Here is a 19,922-nt window from a genome sequence, read left to right as displayed (position 1 = left end):
AGTTTGTAATGAATGTCTTATTTTACTAGGCTTTGCAGATCGAATCAAGTGTGACAGAATTTTTTAAAATACATGAATTGACTACCTATATGTCTTTGATGAAAGTTCTACAGATGTATATATTTTAGACTTACTTTCTGTAATGCCTTTACAAATGGCCATAAGAAATAACCAACAGCTGCAAACAGAGTTTTCCTATCATAGAATATGAGAGAACAGACTCAAATGGGAATGAAGTGCCAAAGTGCAACTGAAATTGTCTAGTAACAAAAATGAATCCCAAAAGAACCCTGACATACCATATGGGATACCAGCAATAGTGCAAACATCAGCAGACTAACCAAGAAGTAAAATAAGGACATCCACCAGCCAAAGAGCAAAACATATATTACATTCCCAGCAGTGATGAGTGATAGGAGCAAAAGAGAGTAAAGCTTTACAGTTAACAGACTATATTTTTTACATTCAAACCACACTTAAAAATGAAGGAACGCCATTTATTAATACTGAATATTAAATATTAAAATATTTAGCATCTGCTAAATGATGATGCTAAATGTTTTAGACCGTTATTTCTGGTTATAAAAAATGTCTTTTTGTGAACTATTCATTCTCGAAAGGTGTGCTTATTTAAAAAATAAATATTACTTGGTTTAACAGTAGGTGCGTTTACATGGACTACTTTTTGCTTCCATCGGATTTAATTCATTCTGATTGACGATTCCGAACGTAGTGTTTTCATGAACGGTAAATAAAGTGATCGGGTTGATGTGCGCGTTCACATGTCACAAGCATCTGATCTGATTTACTCTTTTGACATGCACACACTGTTTCCGTTTCTGTTTTAAAAAGCACACTTATCTACTTCGGGTCCTAATTAGGTGACGACCAGCACATAAACTGTTGTGCTGCTTAACTTTACTTTAGCAAAAAAAAAAAAAAAAAAAAAAAGTAGTAAAAGTGCCTCTTCCCGCACTCAAAACTAATGGTCTGTTGATGAGAGTCTTAAACGAGGACTGGTGGGAAGTGGTCGTGTTGTGTTCCACTTCACATACGCTGAGTGAAAGGGGAGATTTATAATTACAGGACACTTATTTATGACACTTTATTCACCAGGAAAAACACCTCTTTCAGCTCGTCAAACGTCATTATGCATTACACAGTCATTACACAGCGCATGCGCAGTACTTTCCAGTTTCGGTTTTCAATCCGATCAAGTGTTTACATGTAACATACTCTGCTCGGATTACAAAAGGGATAAACCACCCCTTACAATCCGATCGAGATTTTAGTCGGATCGAGCCGATTCAATCCGATTGACGTGTTTACATGTGACATTTTTAATCTGATTGTGCTTCTTAGAATGGTCCATGTAAACGCAGCCGCAGGTTGAAACAATCACAATAACGTGATATTTAAATAGAATGCGAATTTTAAATTAAAACTCTTAAAAAGACGATTCTCTCTTAGGCGATTCAGTGGTCATTTTCACTACATAAGGCTCTGGGTCTTACTTGAAACTTCGTTGTTGGAGCAAAAGAGACTTAATGACTTTCAGTATTGCCTCTAAAATGTAAGTCACTCAATCATTGGTTCTTGTTTTATTGAACTGTGGTATAAAAGGAAATATCATACTCGCAAGCAGAAAAACTTGCTCTTGCTTGGTCAGACTATATTTTATATAGTGATAATCGATGTATTAGCTCACAAAAGTTTGTTCTGACTTAACTGGTTGGAGAATGGAGAACAGTAACACAAACACAATTAAATATATTTTGTGTTATGTTAATTATGTATAAATTACGTAAAAATATTAGATATATTTTTTAAGCACTGCCATCTGTCAAGTGACCAGTGATTCAGCTTCATACAAAATCATACAAATCAGGAGAAAATCTGAGTTCAAGAATATCAATGAGAGCAAAATATGGGCCAATCTTTGTTTATGTACTACTACATAAAGATAAAGTTTTTCATATAGCGCTGGGTAGAGGTGTTTCTCTACAAAATAAAAAATATACTCTGTCACATTAATTTTTAGTACTGGTTTTTTTCGGACTATAAGTCGCACCTAAGTCCGCATCAGTCCAAAAATATGTCATGATGAGGAAAAAAACATGTAAGTCGCACTGGACTATAAGTAGCATTTATTTAGAACCAAGAGAAAACATTACCGTCTACAGCCGCGAGAGGGCGCTCTGTGTTTTCAGTGTACAGGTACATAGGCTACAGGAGCACTGAGCAGCATAGAGCGCCCTCTCGCGGCTGTAGACGGTAATGTTTTCTCTTGGTTTATGTCAAATTAATTTTGATAAATAAGTCACACCTGACTATAAGTCGCAGGACCAGCCAAACTATGGAAAAAAGTGTGACTTATAGTCCGGAAAATACGGTAATACCAAACATTATTTCCTTTTTTATATGTGTAATGAAAATAACCTTAGCTTTCAACATTTTATAATCAGAATCTTCTAAGTTTCAGTAGATTTTATTTATTAATGGCATGTCAATATTAAAAAATAAATAGGCTATACAATGGAATGAGACTCCGGCAGGAAAACAGCAAAGATCACTAACACACATGAAAATACTGACATAAAATAGTATTTATAAGGACAGACCAGCTCTTATGAGGGAATAACAGCAAAAAATATATATATATCATCGCAGTAACAGATCGCAAGCATCTTCATGAAACACTTTTTTTTCTGAAAATACATTCTTGAAGAACAGTTTCAAATTGTCAGAAAAATGCGGCACAGCTGCTTTTTTGTTCATATTAAGCCACAGATACTAACAATGGTCCAAGATGAAAAAGAAAAATAATAAAAAGTGTAAATAAACTTAACATTTCAAACAAAATTCAAGCAACTCCAAATGTGTATGAAGTAAAAATCACTCCAATGGGTGTAAGAAACAAAAATGTGATCTAAAGTATGTACAGTTTAAAATAATATTAAATAAAATAGATGAGAAAAAAAAATTTAAGTACAAAAATAGTTTTTGTAATAGCACTGTACAGAGATAACTGTCGACATAACCATTGGCATTTTGAGCTACAATTTTTAAACAAACAAAAACAATGCCCTTTATTTTCTCTCTCTTTGAATGACAGAAGTGGACTCGTTTGTGATTGCACCAGGCAATTTTCCAAACAAAAAAGTAACAATAATAGCTAAATAAATTCTATTTTTCTGAAGAAATAGGATTTTTGTCAATTCCTTTTCATACTAATGGTAATACTACAGACTATTGGCCCACTACAAGCTAATGTAACTCCATGTTAAACATACTTTTACCTATCCCAGTTTAATATGTCGGGACAACTTTAAATAAGCCATTCTCACACTGATTCATACACTATGCTTGTTTGAACGCCAACACAGCATAATTGGCTCAATCAATGGCATGTCCGTTTGACTGTCCAAATAGCAGATGGGGAAACCTGTTTGAAAACAGTCAATAATTATACCAAATTTGGACTGACCACTGGACTGAGTCTCAAAGAATTAACTGAACATAATTTTTTGCCATTATTCAATATAGCAGTGGTCCCTATCCCTGCTCTTGTAGGGCTACCATCCTGCAGATTTCAGCTTCAACCTCAATCAAACACACTTGAACCAGCTAATCAAGGAGTTCAGGGCTACTTAACTACAGACAGGTGTGTTGGAGCAGGACTGTAAAGGAAGTGTACAAGACAGTAGCTCTCCAGGAGCAGGGTTGGACATCCCTTTAATATAACATTAACATTAAGTTAACAACATCGACCCAGAATTGGCTTAGAGGCTGTATCCTGGCAATACTTCGATCTGTCAAAACAAAACTTGGTACCCTTCATTGGTGATCTGAAGGCAAATGCCAAATTTGGTTACAGAGCCATCTACAGATCAAGAGATCTTAAAGGGATACTCCAGCCCCTTGTCGATCCAAACCCGTAAAAGCTCAGTTCATCATCTATCTAAAACACAATTTTAGATATTTTGGATGAAAACCTGGAGGCTTGAGACTGTCCCATAGACTGCCAAGTAAATAACAGTGTCAAGGTCCATAAAAGGTATGAAAAGGTGTCGTCAAGTCAGAATACTCCATCTGCCATCAGACGTGCAATCTGGGTTATATGAAGTGATGGGAACACTTTTTGTAAGCGAAGAAAGCAAAAATAACGACATTATTTAATAATTACTTTGTCAACGGTCTCCTCTGTGTCACTCCATCACCGTGCTCCGCGCCACAAGGATGCACTGTTTCTACGTATTTAGCTTTGATTTGAAATAAAACGGTGCACCCTTGTGGCTCAGATGACACAGAAGAGCATATGCAGACTGTTGTAATTTTTATGGACCTTTACACTGTTATTTACTTGGCAGTCTATGGGACAGTCACAAGCCTCCTGGTTTTCATCCAAAAAATCTTAAATTGTGTTCCGAAGACGAATGGAGCTTTTATGGGTTTGGAACAACATGGGGGTAAGCTATTAATGACAACATTTTGATTTTGGGGTGGAGTAACCCTTTAAAAATGGTTATTTTTGATTATGCCAACACAGCAACACTGGCTCAGTCAATGGCATGTATTCTGGGTGGGGCTATCTTTTTTACTGACCAATGACAGATGGGCAGATTTCGTTTGGTAACTCCAGTGCTGCAGAAATCACACAATTCCCCTTTAAGCTAAGATCCGAATTATGTGGCATTCTTAAATAAAGCCCCTTAACACAAGAACCTGTTCCAAACAAAGAAAGGAATCTAAATGATGTCATATTAGCCCTGCTAGCAAACTGAACAATATGCATTGTCTCCACAATCACATGTGGGATGATTTAAAATCCAAGTTGAAGGCACAAATGTCTTTATGACTATTTAATAATGTTTCATATATCCAGTTCATAAGTCTCATTATCATGAGAGGTTCATAAAATTTTTTTTATTCCAAGCAGAGCTGGCACAGCAGCTGGAACCCACTTCTGCTTCATTGTTTGGCATGAGTATCCAGCACTTTTCACTGCGCAAAATGAGCACCAACAACTCCAAAGATTTAAAAATCTGAGCCAGCATCCAATAGCTCGGCCTCCATAAGATTTGTTCTGGAGTGTATTGGTATACACCTCCTGCCATCGGCCCATGGCACAACCGCAGTCCTGCCAGCATCCATCACGGAAGCCTCCTGCCCAAGGTGCCGGAAAACCCAATTAGGGTGCCATGATGATTGCTGGAAGCCATCTGAATCATCTTGCATGCTATCTCTTAGCGTCAGGGGATTAGCAAGGGGGAGGCTGGAGGGTTTATTGTGTAAATATCCCAAACCACCATATCTCTCCTGGTAAGGAAGAGGACACGAAGGCCTGAATTCAGGGAAGGCTCCAGGTAGCATATCCTGTTCCTCCTGCCGCTGTTGCTGCTGCTCCCACTGGTTAGCCACCAGACTCTGGCGACCTGGAAGTTTTGGGAGACGGGGGACTGAGCTGGGGCCAAACTCCCTCCAGTGGTAGGCAGTCTTCCCTTCGTCCGCTGCAGGACCCGTTGGCCGTAATTCCTTCCTTCTCTTTTTCTTCTTCTTTCTTTTCATCATTTCAGGAGAAATTTCTGCTTCAACCATCCAAAGTTTGTTCCTTTCCTCTGGAGGTGGAACTGTAGGGTAAATGCATTTAATTATTATAGTAAATTGTTTATTAATATTACTTTTGTTGTTGTTGTTAAATTATACAGAACTGCTACTATTGGTCATCAATTACAGTTAACAATTGATTATATATTTATCAATTATTATTTAAAAACTAGAGTACTAACCAGGTGTTCCAGTGGGCGTAACTGAGATATCCTGTGGTAAAATTGCCCCTCTTCTAGCTACCATCTTGGTCACATGTTGGGCCCACGCAGAAGACATTTCCATTGACGGCTCATTCAGGTCAAAGTTGATACCCGCTGTGCAAAGGGTTAAAAAATTGAATGTTAGTTATTTGTGTCTAATATAGGGAGCAAAAACACTTCCAAATGTGACTGTTTGCCCTTTTAGCTTTGAGGCCATCTATGTGTTGTGTACTCCTAAAAGTTGAGAAAATGTTCTTAAGAATATAGAAGGAGGTGCATACCTACAGGTCCTTCATGAGAAACAGTGTGCATGCTGAAGGACAGCTCTTTCTCTGGATCCTTCTGCAGTTCTTTTCGCTTTGAGAATGCCTTGGCAATCATTTTACTCTTCTTAATTCGTTTCGGCTCATCGTCACTTCTTCCAATGATTCTTAGATTGAGAAAAATAGTTAATATTCAAATTATTTTTTTATTTATTACAACACACAAAATGTTAAATAATGTCAATAATAGATTTGTATTAAATTTGTATTATGTACTACATAAAATGTCATAAAATATAGCATTATTTTAATTCATCAAAAACTTGTATGTTTGTTACCTACCTGAACCAGGTGCGTTTCCAGATAAGGATGGTGGCCTTCGTCCAGACCCATGTGCTCATTGCAATGCCTGTACCGAACATGGAGAAGAGGTTGATTTTCTCCACCAGCAGACTAGGCCTGTTCTTGATGGCACACTCTGGAATCGGCTTGTTGGTCTGGTGAGCTATGGTGACATTAGCCTCACATCTGTATTAAAAACTAGATTTGTTACATGACAGTCCAGGTAGCCCTCTACAGTATCACAACCATAACACAATCTATGGTAGATAAGTCAGCTCACATATCCCCCATGTCCATAAAATGTCTAGAAAAGCTACATGATAGAAGAAGACTCACAGTACATATTCCCTGAAGCTTTTTTCCCACTCAGCTTGGTTGAAAAAGTCATAGAAATGGCAGCCGAAAGTGATTAAAACAAAACCAAAGGCTAAGAATCCAAATATACCTGTGAAATGGAAAAATAAATTGAATTTGCTCATTCTTAAATGAATGAACAAGTTAAAGATTCACAGAATTTGCATGTTATTACAATAGCTGCAGTATTAGTACTTGCTGTACACCATTATTATTGACATTTCTATTGTCAGTTGAGTTGTATTTTAAATGAAAAAAATACAATAATTGGGGTGGATTTCATTTAGTTGTAAATAAAAGCTTTTCATGCTAAATAATTTGCAAAGATTTTAAAGAGCAATCCAAAACTTACCAAGCCTCAGCATGGTTTCATTGATTTTACTAGCAGCTTTTTCACTGAGCAGCCCCGGATGGTTACTTTTAATGGAAAACAATGTCATAACCCCTGGAAAACAAGATTCTTGTATAAATCCACACGGTTAAAACCATCTCTTCATGCCATGCGCTACTGTCAAACAGAATGAAAATATCTCTCTCACCTCGTATCAGGAAATAACCGCCAACGACAAGGACCACCCCGATAGGAGCCAAAACAAACCCTGCACGGTATCTGTAGTTCTTATAGCCAACAAAGCAAATGCCGCTAACCGAATCTCCATCCACCTGTGGAATATTTCAGTGTCAACATAAACCGTTGTGAATATGCTGATATTAACTGTACAAAAAATAATAAAAAAGCAGACTCACCTCTGCAATGGCCAGTATAGCAACTGTCAGTATGAAAGGAATAGACCATGTGACCAGATGAAAATAGGATGTTTTTCCATACAGAGGCTGATGGGTGGTGCCCAGGGCTTTAAACGATGAGTGCCAGGCATAAGTGAGCATAACAAACCAAATGACCCCAGACATTAGAGAATAATATACCATGACGAAGATAATCACACATGACAGCGTCTCAGTGGATCTAGAGAAAAATAAGCCATGGAAAGTCTGCATTATTCATTCTAAATAAAAAAAGTATTTTTTTGGTCCAAATAATTGGCTATCAAATGTTCCTGACAGTCAATATTTGCAATATGCAGCATAACTCTAATTGAATGTAATCCATACTTACGATGGCTCTCCAAGCCGCATAGTGTCGTCGCTTTTGCACACAATCTCCTTGCGGGCTCCATCCATGAACTGAGCGAGCCATCCAATACTCCCGATGAAGAAACATGCGTTGATGTAAAAGAGGATCACAGCGGGATAACGGTTGGAATTCTTCCAATCGGCGAGAAACGTGGCCTGTGGGAAATTGTAAGCAGGAATAACATCTAAAATTAAAGACTGCAGCATAAACTACTTCCTGTCAGAAATACTGCGCACCAGGAAGTCAGCCAGCCCGAGACTATGAAATCCTGTCTTCACCGGATCACCTACCAGCGTAAAGAAGGTACATAAGAGAGTGATGGAGCCGAAGATGGCAATGTAGTTATGCATGTCTGAGTGCTCCTCATCCGTGAACAGGGGATTGTTGCACTGGATCCCACAACCTTCCACGTCCTTGTACCAACTTGCCTGGATGTCGGTTTTGACCAAGGGAGCCTCACACTGTCCTGAAGTGTTGAATTTGATCTTCTGGACCTCATTCTGAAAGTCAAATTGGTCACATCATGTGCAATCCAGACCAAACTTTTTGGGTATATGCAAATGGATGACTTACCTGGCAACCCTTAGGGAACTGCTCCTTGTTTTCACACTTGAGGAAGTTGGGCCAGCCCCTTTCCCGCTCCACAATACTGCAAGGTTTGCGTGTAGCTTGGCACAGGTGCTGGCTGGGCAGTTCGACCTTTCCATTCTCGCATTTTGGCATGTAAACAGCACACAGCAACGGCTGAATGACAGCCCAACAGCGGGGAGCGTTTCTCAACCCTGAGCGCAAGAGATTGGGAGATTAGAGATTAATTATATGACAAAATAGTACCCAATTCTCATTGGCTATCTGGTTAATGTCCTGAAAGTTTGTCAAAAAATATTTATAAAATTAAAGTTTAACTACATCCAGTGGCTTTTTAAAGACTTTGCACAGTAGTTTTTTTTTTATAGGAAACGGCACATGGGCAATGGACTTTCAGGAACAATACAAAAATCTTGAGAGAAAGGAGGAGAATTGCTCATTATGACAATTAAGAACATGATGGCATCAATAACTAACACAAAAGTAATGTAAAACTGTATTTTGTCATATAATAATTAACTTTGATTAATATTAATGCCAAAATTATTAGGGCAAAACGTTTATTTTATTCCAGCCAATTTGCATGTGAATTGCATTGGAAACATAATGTATTCAGCAATATTCAACAATACAAAAATGACATACAATCAAAAAAACGTAAAAAATTACAATGATTTTATTTAGGCTAGTAACTAAAATAATGTAATTGTCTCTAAATGGGAACATGCAAAAATACTACTAATAATTATATATTACATAATGAAATAGTAACATACCAGACCACATGGCCAATTTCTCCAAGGCTTCTTCTTGAGTTTCTGAGTCTTCAGCCAGAATGAGAGACGTGTGCGTGTACGGCAAAGGTGAACCAAGGCACGTATTGTATTTTAGTACTTCACAAGTTGTCGATTTTTTACAAAAGTCGCTGAATACCGTTTCATTTGGGTGCAAGATAACCGCCTGAGTGATTATAGAGGTTGTTGCCCAGATACAAAGCATCCAAAAGCCTCCAACAATGGAGCAGAGTCGCTTGGAGGACATCTTGGAGACCCAACAATGTAGCGATGTTTCATCAAAAGTTTCCAAATAAACTGTCGATCTCCACTTGTTCGCGATGCGCTTGAAGGTTTCAAACCAAGTCAAAGTGTGGATATTTCCTAGATTCTCGATTCGACATTTTCCTCTTTAAAAGAAATGTATTTTCTTCCGATTCCAAAGTTTTTTATGCCTCCTTTCTCTCTCACATACTGTTGAAAATCTCTTCATCGTACAAATGCGCTGCGTAAAAGGTGTAAACAAAAGTTGCGTTTTAAATTCCAGCACAAAGTTTACCCCAGCTCCGTTTTTCGTTCCTTTAAAAAGTTTGAAGAAAAGAAATAGCGTTCACCATCCCCCACTTTTGCGATGGAGGAAGAAATGTTGCCTTGAAAAGTCTGGGACTGTAACTTGATACCGGGGCCGCGCGCTCCGTCCCCCTTGAGCGCGCCCCCGCGTCCCCCAGTTTATTCAGTAGTAGTTTCCAGCAAAACCAGATTGCACGAGATTTGGTCAAAACTCATCTGCTCATCGTACCACCTTAGATCCAGTGATCCTAAAATGTCTTTCACTCTCACAAGAATCCGTTTTTTTTTTTCAAACTCTGGAATGCACAAGGAGTGGGTGCACACACACACACACACACACACACACACACACACACACACACACGCACACACAAATAACAAAATCTTTTGCTCCCATCCCATCCCCCTCATGCTGTGGAAAAGCAACCCATGCCAGCATACAGAATATTTACATGCTTCACTCATACTTCCCCTCATGTCTTATCTTATCGTATGTACCCTCTGCATTTTGATATTTGCCTTTATTTCTTCTACATGAGAAAAATTTTCTAATTAAAAAATATATAATTACATAATTACTATATAGCTTTCGCTTTTTTATATTTTTGGGCAGTTTGCCTTTTCTGCTACATAATATAAAAAGTCATACTTAAACCATATCAATGCCATATAGTCATTTAATGTTTTATATCACAATTATTTGATGACACCATGTCATAATTTAACTTTTCATCTAAATATGACTTATCTCATAAGCAGGGCTGTCCTCAGGGGGTGCAATTTGTGCAACTGGGCCCCGTGTTTGAGGAGAGGAACAGGATGTTGGCAATTCATTGTATACACAAATGTAATGATGGTAAAAAAAAAAAAATCCACAGTCGTGTAATGAAGAATGCAATCTTCAGGATACACAATATAAAATAACATGCAATATTAAAAATAATGCACAGTAATGCAAAAAATACTTTAATCAATTTCACAGTGTCAATTGGAATAAAACCTTGCGGAGTCATGTCAACTCAGAAAACTGAACCGTTGTTTTGGTGAAGTACCTTTAACACACTTTGAATCATGTTTACAGTGATTGTGCTTCATGACTGAGTTTCTCATTTAATCCTTTCAAATCTTATTCCCATGAGTACAGGGCTATTGCCAATTAATTCTCAAGGGAGGGTAATAAACTTTGAGTAGTATGGTGTATCACATTAAGACAGCAGCACTTGTTGGTGTCGATGTGGTTGGTAAGCTATGCTGCGTATTCCCAAACACAGGGCCTTCTTAAAAAGCCAGTCTAACATGAGTCTGAGAGAGGCACAGACCAGGGACCACACACAAATACACTCAAGCTCTAAATGTGGGAGCCTTGCCCAAAACATCTACCTCCCACCCTCTCTCTACACACACACACACACAGTCTATTGCTTTCCTATACATTGACATAAAATACATCTGCTGTGGTGTTAATAAAATTAATCATCATACATATGTACAATTTTTTTTTTTGTCATACTGGCTATTTAATAATATTTACAAACTAAAGGTGTCAGCCACACTCTCTGTTTGGATTTCCAAATGGGTTCTGGATAAAGGCTTCATGAGTTACCAGTACTCGGCTGCTCACAGTATTGCACTCTTGTTTACACTACACCTGGTATGCATCTCCTCCCATGTCTATGAATGCATCTTTATAACGCATGTTAGATTTAAACTTACCACCAATGAAAAAATCTGAGCATCCATGTGCAACTCAGCATTGCAATATGTCCTTCAGGTGAATTATTTGATAATGGAGATATTGTATTGAATATGAAATGGGGTGAAATTATGTTTGTTTGTGTATTTGCATAATTATTTTGTTAAAATAAAAGATAAATATTCATTAATAATAATAATGAGAATGACAAATAGTTATATATTTAAAATATTTTTATTAATATTTAAAATTTTTATAAAAAGGGATGAATAAAACACAACAGAAAAAGTAAAATCCATTTTTGTTTGTATCCATTGAGATCCACTTAATGAACATGATATTGTCCCAACAGAAGGAAGACACTCACCACTGTCTGAGTATAAACTGGAAAATAAACACATCAGATTTTGTTGATGACAGCCAAATGCCATGGAGTGAGTTATGTTTCTAATAAAACCAATGCTCTTTGAATGTTTTGTGCTTATAAAAAATATATTCTTTGAAATAATACTTAATAATCTGGAAATTAAGAAGCACACATGACTCTTTAGATTTGTTAAAGTGAATTGTCTTTAGGCAAATACATGGTGAATAAAAACACTTTTATTTCTATTTAATCTTCTAATATTCTGTTATATCTACAAACACAAAGTTTGTTTCTAAAAATATCCATACTGGAAATCAATAAATATCACGTTAAACTTGTTTGCACCATCCTGTACTAAAAAAAACAAACACATTTTATGCTCATTAAATATCCCAAAATAGTTTTATTGACCTCTTGATCTTCAGTTTGTCTTACATTATTCCTACAAACATTCTTGTTTCTAAAATATCATACAAATGACCTTACATATGAAAATGTGTCTTGGTTGCCTGTTCTTCAGCCCAGTTCTTCTTATTCAGAATCCAGTCCATGTCAGTCACTTGCAGGCAGCAACGAGTTCCCAAGCTTTCTTATAAATCCGCTTTGAGTTTTGTTTCTCAACTCTTTCAGCTCCAGGGGTCTGAGCGATGCTGTTGGTTATAATTCTGTAGTTTAATCTGATCCTGGATTTGATTAATAAGGATCTGAGAGAGAATGATCCCAACCAACTGAAAAAGAGAAGAGATCAAGCTGTCAGTTCAAACTAAATCTAAATTCAGATGCTTAAAGTAGCCAGTTTAAGATCGGACGAAATCTGAGGTCACCCACAATGACCTTTTATATTATTTAGATCGTGTAACATAATTTTAAGCAGATTGCCTTATTATTCAATGTCAAGAGGTACCTGTGGGATGGCCAGGACCAGAGCGATGCCTCCCAATAGAAACAGGTTACTGTGGATCCAGTTCACCAGTTTATCAATACAGCCATTGGTGTTAATGAAGGCACCAGCTGCGAGATATTCCAGCTGCTGCACTCCATGACCACACATGGTATTTATAACAGTCTGACAAAACAGAAAATATTAAAAGTGGTATTAGGGGAAGGGACATTTAATAGATTAATAATATATTTATAATATATTACGGCATTATTAATATATTAATTAATAATTTATAACATTATAGTAAAATATAATTATTTATTTATTTAACGATTCAATTATATTTTCAGATATTTAAATATATTACATACATGATAAAATAAAAATTGGAGAATTTTCTCACCTCCTCTTTGGAGATCAGGCAGCAGGAGAAGGGCACAGAACAGCGCTCTCTGCTTGGGTTCTCTTTTGAACAGTTGAAGTACATGTTCTGAGACCAATCCAAGTAAGAGATCCCCCCACAGCAGTTAAACTGAACATATCATAGAGCAAAAACACCATTATCAACTATTACACACTATTATGATGTATTATACATGTATACATAACCCTGACCTGTTTTTGGCCATAGTCAATGAGGTTCTGAAGATCTATATCATCCCTGTAATGCTTGATGGCATTGTTAACCATTTTTGTTACTTTGCCAAGTGCCTGTAGAGGACAAATTGAATTGAAAAGTTGGTTTATTAAAATAATCAGGTGACAGACTGTAGAGGGTGCACAGTGTCAACTAGAAATCCAGAATGTTTGTGACTGCTTATTTTGTTACAGCATGTCCAGACACTTTACATAGTGTACTTATGGCTGTCTATACAAAGCCTTCACAAAGACTGGGGGAATTAATAGTACACTAAAATACTATACTATAAATAAAACAAATTATAGAATTAAATAAGAATTTAGAATTAAATTAGTGTTGGTTACTTGAGTAAATACAACCCAAGTTCACATTAGCTCTACAAAATGAATAGAATCTGTCTTGTAGCATTGGCATTAGCATACTGAATCATCTAATTCATGATGATTTTTACCTTGTCTGAGAAGACAAAACCCAGAACACCAGCCACTAGCTGCAGCAGAAAGATGATAGTCAAGATGATGCAGAACTGCAAGGGAGTTAAAGGTTGCTATTAGGATTTGCTGTGTACTTCACATTTTCTATGTAAAATGCACCTTGTTTGATGCTGTTTTTAGTTTTATCTCTACTAAGAGCCATTTCAGTCCTGACTAAAATTGTACCAGGACTGTCATAGCGGGTACATTCTAGATACTTTGCTGTTTCAAAAACACAAATGACACATATAATCTGGAATGGTCCTGTCCTGATGTAACAATTCTGATCAGACAGCTGGCTTTATTATTGACTTACTGTCTGCAGTAAGCATATGTTCTCCCTCAGAGAACCCACACAGCCGCAGAACGTGATGAAGAACATGAGAATGCCCACTATCATCAATAAGAGAGCAGGATCTACCGTCAGACATGCCAGCGCTGTCTCTGTAGAGTAACACAAAGACATATCAGATAGATGGACAGTTTTTGTAGCACTATGGATAAATTATCATTATCTATAGCACAGGATATACACAATTTGATCTATTAAAGATACACTTTTTTTCGTTAATCCCTATATTAACAGACACTGTGGATTAAATTATTAATGGCTGACTCTCTACAAAAGCACTGGTTACTGAAAACTGTTTTAACATAATGCTCTTTTACAACCACTAGATGTCCATATGAGTCCCAGGTGACTGCCATAACAGACTTCCTGAATCTTAATTTATCAAGTGAATATCTTTGATGATATGGCTTCAACTTGAAGCAAGTTACAAAATCTTTGCTTTTATATTCATTTGATGAAGATAGTCTATGATACAACATTTATAAGCTCATTTTCTGTAGCTTACTTGCTTCTTTTATGCTTTGTGGAAAAACTGCATGTGTTAGCGGCATCACCATATAGAGTAGCTTCAACGTCTAGGATGAAAGCTATATAAATACAGATATCTGAGGTGGTCTTTCAAGTAAACACACTTACCATGTTTAGCAATCCTGGAATAAACTCCAATAGATATGAGGATCAGTGCAATTAACTAAAAAACAAAGATGAGCCGTAAGTCTGTATGTGAAAGCAGAAAAAACCTGACCAAGGCCAAGTTTGTATGTACTTAAAGTATATACAGCATCAGTATTTGATAAAGTTCATGAGAAGAACAGAGTATAGGAAACTCTGACACAATGTAGCCCCCTTTTACTGACACAGCTATCGGATTCCTATGAAACTCCACATCATTTTATTTCCATCGTTAATGATTTCTGAAACCAAACTGTCCTATACACTATAAGAGGAAGGAAACAATCTCTCCTGTATGCTGATCTAAATTGCAAGTTTGCATTTGTTTAAACATTTCCTGTATTCAAATGACTACAATACCGCATTACTTTTCAGTTTCACAAAGGTGAATTGCTTTTCTATATAGTTTTGTACCACTAAAAGGAGCGCAGATGTGCACCAACACACTGTTGTACAGTACACTGAGACCCAGTAGTCAAATGCTCAGTATTGCACTGCATTATAGTTAAAACGGAGTTGTTCTTGAGGCTTTCAGCAGGAAATCTCCTTAGGTATTTGCATATGCATATTTGCACCAGCAAGCATGCAATGCACTCTAATCAACTTACCTTAACTTAAATCAACTCGGTGTCCATATAAATTGTTAGAAAGTTCACAGTCATTTTGAAGCCTTTCTGCAAAACTATTGGGGTATCAAAGCGTGTTTTAAACATTTTGGGTGTCTGATTCTCCCTCTAAAGAGATGTTATTCATTTAGGTCTATTAATCAGTAAATGCCAGAGGGCAACAAATAAAGCAAGCATGGGGCCCCCACTCATCCAAACACCCTGCTTCGGTCTATCAGCATATGAATCAATGAGACCTGCTGCTAAGCAACAGCCACAAGTTTAAAAAAAATTGGGAATGTAAACTGGCAGCATCAAGAACTTCACAAAAGAGGGTTTTGTTGATGAGGTCTAATATGAATTGTTATTCTAGCAAGATCTTATCACACAGCAAGCCCAATATATAGTTCCTCAAGTGTTTCTCAATATATCAAGTCAAGATCAAACGTGTTAGCTTCCTGTACTGTGTGTCACAGTTTTTCGAGGTACTCTGAGAATCTAGCCTGTGGTGCAGTAATACACATCTGTGTTGAGACATGCCCATAGGTGATGTTTTCAGTGTTTACTCATACTAAACTCCATGAAAACATGTCAGTCTTTATGAATACAGGTCAAGTTGCTTTTAGAACACCGTTAGACTAATTTGACCACCATACAGTATGGAAGACAACTAAGTACATTAATGCAGTTTGTATATATGCAAAGCTTGCTTCGTGGTTTTGCATTTAAAAGTAGGAGTTTTAAAAATAATTTGGTAAACCGTTAATCATTAAACCACATCATGTGAAGAGGAGACAAAAACAACTGTACATAAACAGCATTTAATCTATTTGTTCTTATATATATGTATATATATGTATATAAACTCGAGTATAAAAATAATTTATATTTTCTGTATATAATGTAATAGAATATATAGGGTGTATATTTAAAAATGGTTAAAATGATAATTTATCATGTTTCTTATATATATGTGTGTGTGTGTGTGTGTGTGTGTGTGTGTGTGTGTGTGTGTGTGTGTGGGTGTGTGTGTGTGTAAATTATATATAAAGTTATATTTTAAAAACACACAAACTAAAATGACTGTTTATTAAATTTATAATATAATAAAATAATATAATGAGCAACACTTACCCAAAATATCATGTTGAAGAAGAAAAGTAAATATTTCACAGCTGGACTGACAAAAGTGTACTCGTCGCTTTTCGTTCTTGGCATGATCAAAGGTGTATGTGATGTCTCTCACCTACAAACCTTCAGCTTCACCTAACTTTATCCGTCTAGATGTTCATTCTGCAGAATCAAATCATTCGCTCGGCTCTTTCTTAAACGACTCGTCAAGTCTCTCGATGATTATTAAACACCCTCGAGAGACTAGAATCAAAAGAACGCATCGATCGCATTGAATCTGGGCTTGTGGTTTTAAAAGGCATTTCCTGATTTAGCAGTCAATGAGCTCGCATGTTCGCCAGGGGCACACGTGGGAGTTTCCTTTCTTCTTTTCCTCTATGCGAGTCACCTGTGAGAGCCTTTGAATATTTTTTTTAGGTGCGACTTAGCAAAACATACTCTGTAGTATTATATTCTGTAGTAGTCATCTTCATACTGAATTTATATGGATGTGCAGGTGCTGACCCCTCCTGGAGACCCCTTATAACCCACCAATACCCTTTAAAAAGATCACCGGCATCTGCGGTTCCATGAAGAACCTTTAACATCCATAGAACCTTTGCATTGCATAAAAGCATTTTTATAGTGTCAAACGGTTCAGATTATTAAAATGTTATTTACAGTAAGAACAAACGATTCTTTTAAAAACTGTTCAATTAGGAACACCCATAGACTGTATTAAAACAGAGAACACCCCATATATATTTTTTAAGAGTGATGTCACAGTTTTGGTTATCGAAATGGAATGTATTTTAGGATTGGAAAGGAGACAGAGCAAGTTTTATGGCATGGCATCCTCCCTGCTCAACGATTACACAATACATAATCAGTATTGCAATGCCATATTTCTGTGCAATAAATTCAGTAGGCTTGAACAGCTAACCATTAAAAGGCATTTCAAAGTTCCAGGATGTGCAGTTTGTGTGAGTGACTGATGTACTGTCATTTGTCACGAATACTTTCCGTGCACCACTGTTTTATTTCTGTTTTCATGTTTTATGTGCCAGGGTAATGATATAGCTTTAAAGACAGTAGGCTAAATGCTGATATTGTTTTTTTTTAAACCCTGGCATTTTCTCTAAAGGTAAGGCAATTATAATATTTCTACTTTTAAAAGTGTCAAATGATTCTGTCTGTTTAAAGCTCTAGGCTAGCCTGAATGCTGCTAGGCACGTAATCATCTTTATGATGATGATGATGATGATGTTGTATATAACTTAAAATAATCAAGTTCATCCTGAACTAGCATGGAATGACTAAAAAAGACGCCAGTCATGATATTATTTCAGGATACATTTTGATTGATTGATTTTTTTTAAGATACAGAAATCAGATATTACTGAAATTCTTTCATTTTAATGTTTTCCTTTCATTTCCTTTCCTTTCCTTTCTTTTTTCTTTTTCTTGTCGATGTGAAATAGATTTGTAGGCTATAGTGTGAGGTGCTAGGCCATTTGCAGCATTTTAAAAGTTAATTTTAAAACACCTTACTTTTTTTTTCTTTTTTTTTTGATATTTGGTGTGTGTATTATTTATATAACTAGCTTAAACCAGCTACTACAGGTCAAAATACCCATATAATACCTTGACATTAACTTGTTGTTGCATATGTGTGACACAGGATGGCAGAATAACATCGCACTTGCGAGAAGCACCGGTGTACTTGGGAAAGTCATTTTGTATAAAATACGCTATTTTGCTCTAATCATAATAACTCACAAAATTTTAATTACGCGTTTAGCAATCTATCTTCAATCAAATGGTATTATGTGTTGTGTACGGTATTTATCTCCTTTATCTGATACGGTTGGGTTAGTAAAGAACTACAGGTCCCATGTTACTCTTCTGGCGTAAGTAGTGACGCATGGGGTACGTAGAACTCTGCTTATCAGTGCAGCAGATGACGGCTTTAATGTTACACAGTAACAGGACTGTCGACGCTCTCGCTCTTCTTGGCTCACGGGCTCAGTTCACCGACCTTGGTTCATTTTCAGGACGGAGGCGGCGAGAGGTAAGATGCTTAGACTGTTTTCTCCTCCTTTAAACTACAATAATTGGGCAAAACCCCTGAATTACAACATATTGTACGTGTTAACAGGTTTAAGTCGTAGAGTTGAAAAGAACGAAGACTCTTTCTCCAATTATTATTTTTATTTTTTATTTGTGGTTTTAAAAAGGGCACACAAAGTGTGGCAGAAAGACACGTACGATGTTGGAAGTCACTCTGTCATTACATCAGTCATTACTGTTGACATATGCATATGTCAGATGCTGGTTGGTTTTCATGTTTCCTCATAAACGTGTAAACAATGACTTAAACGAGGAATAGCTAAAAGCAGCGTTTACTGTGTTTTATTATAGGCATTTTTCACACAAATCCTGTAGCATTTTTTTTTTCATTTACAATGCTTCATGTAAATGCATTTTATTTAGTCTGTCCCTAGCCCTGTAAATTCTACTTTTTTTTGATGTAGGCTTCTAAGCAAAAATGCACGTTTTCTTTGAATTTGCACTAAATACAAAAAATACAATAAAAAAATAAGATGGTTTAAATTTCATTAATAATAGAATGGAAAAGTAATGTTATCCATGCAGAATAAATGTGAACATTTCAAAGACAAGTTAATGTATCCTGACAAACCAAACAAAACATAAGATAAATTTGATAAAAAATGTCTTAATGTTCTTTTACCATGATTTTGTACAGTCAGCAACTGATTAGCAGTAAACATGATTTTTGTAGAAATTTCACCATTAAACTTTCTTTCCAATAAATGGCTTGTAGCCTAGTAATGGCTAAAAGAACTGTAAAACTGCCATCTCCGATGCTGTCATCCCTGTTACGTCATACAACACATTATTAATGTTGCATTTTTTACATTCAGGTTGAGAACACTTAAATCCATTTTTTTTTAGAAAAAGTCGCCTTTTACATTACACACAGTTGTGTCATGGAATGACCCTTGTATGTCATGGGTTTATCTTGTGTTGTTTTTAATGTTTATACCACTGCTTTGTCAACATTGGCTTACACCACTGACATCAGTCACATCCAGTGCATTTCATTTTTACTAGGCTCTTGTGATTTGCAGAGGACTGTGCTATAAAATGGAATGGATCAATAGATATGTTGTTATTGCTCAAGCTGCACACTGTGTCCTCAGGACAGGTTGTGTGTTTTAAACACTGGTGTGTGGATTAATTCATAAAACCATATTACTTTCCATGGAAC

The 19,922-nt window shown here is 36.5% G+C and overlaps 3 protein-coding genes across 3 annotated transcripts in view; 1 reads left to right on the top strand and 2 right to left on the bottom strand.

Moving 5' to 3' along the window:
- Nucleotides 1-4,227: 4,227 nt before the first annotated feature.
- LOC132098899 (protein smoothened-like) lies at nucleotides 4,228-10,095 on the bottom strand. The gene is made up of 12 exons (XM_059505172.1): nucleotides 9,269-10,095; nucleotides 8,478-8,686; nucleotides 8,195-8,404; nucleotides 7,887-8,059; nucleotides 7,517-7,736; nucleotides 7,309-7,432; nucleotides 7,122-7,214; nucleotides 6,752-6,860; nucleotides 6,416-6,601; nucleotides 6,092-6,240; nucleotides 5,790-5,924; nucleotides 4,228-5,630 (listed from the first exon to the last, which is right to left on the bottom strand). Exons 1-12 carry the CDS (start codon nucleotides 9,531-9,533, stop codon nucleotides 5,038-5,040), a joined length of 2,466 nt encoding a protein of 821 aa, XP_059361155.1. The 5' UTR covers nucleotides 9,534-10,095; the 3' UTR covers nucleotides 4,228-5,037.
- A 2,183-nt stretch (nucleotides 10,096-12,278) lies between these two features.
- LOC132098367 (tetraspanin-33-like) lies at nucleotides 12,279-16,761 on the bottom strand. The gene is made up of 8 exons (XM_059504504.1): nucleotides 16,655-16,761; nucleotides 14,880-14,934; nucleotides 14,208-14,335; nucleotides 13,870-13,944; nucleotides 13,394-13,489; nucleotides 13,182-13,310; nucleotides 12,800-12,961; nucleotides 12,279-12,623 (listed from the first exon to the last, which is right to left on the bottom strand). Exons 1-8 carry the CDS (start codon nucleotides 16,736-16,738, stop codon nucleotides 12,522-12,524), a joined length of 831 nt encoding a protein of 276 aa, XP_059360487.1. The 5' UTR covers nucleotides 16,739-16,761; the 3' UTR covers nucleotides 12,279-12,521.
- Nucleotides 16,762-18,545: 1,784 nt separating this feature from the next.
- LOC132098895 (prestin-like) overlaps nucleotides 18,546-19,922 on the top strand; it is a 14,669-nt gene continuing 13,292 nt past the window's right edge. Inside the window, exon 1 of the mRNA XM_059505167.1 lies at nucleotides 18,546-18,701. The gene's annotated coding sequence lies outside the window, so the exon portion shown is untranslated. The remainder of the gene's footprint in view (nucleotides 18,702-19,922) is intronic.

The sequence above is a fragment of the Carassius carassius genome, chromosome 22 (assembly GCF_963082965.1).
Source record: "Carassius carassius chromosome 22, fCarCar2.1, whole genome shotgun sequence".
Lineage (NCBI taxonomy): Eukaryota > Metazoa > Chordata > Actinopteri > Cypriniformes > Cyprinidae > Carassius > Carassius carassius.
Note: the sequence above shows the minus strand (reverse complement) of the source record. Positions and strands in the feature narration are given on the sequence as shown.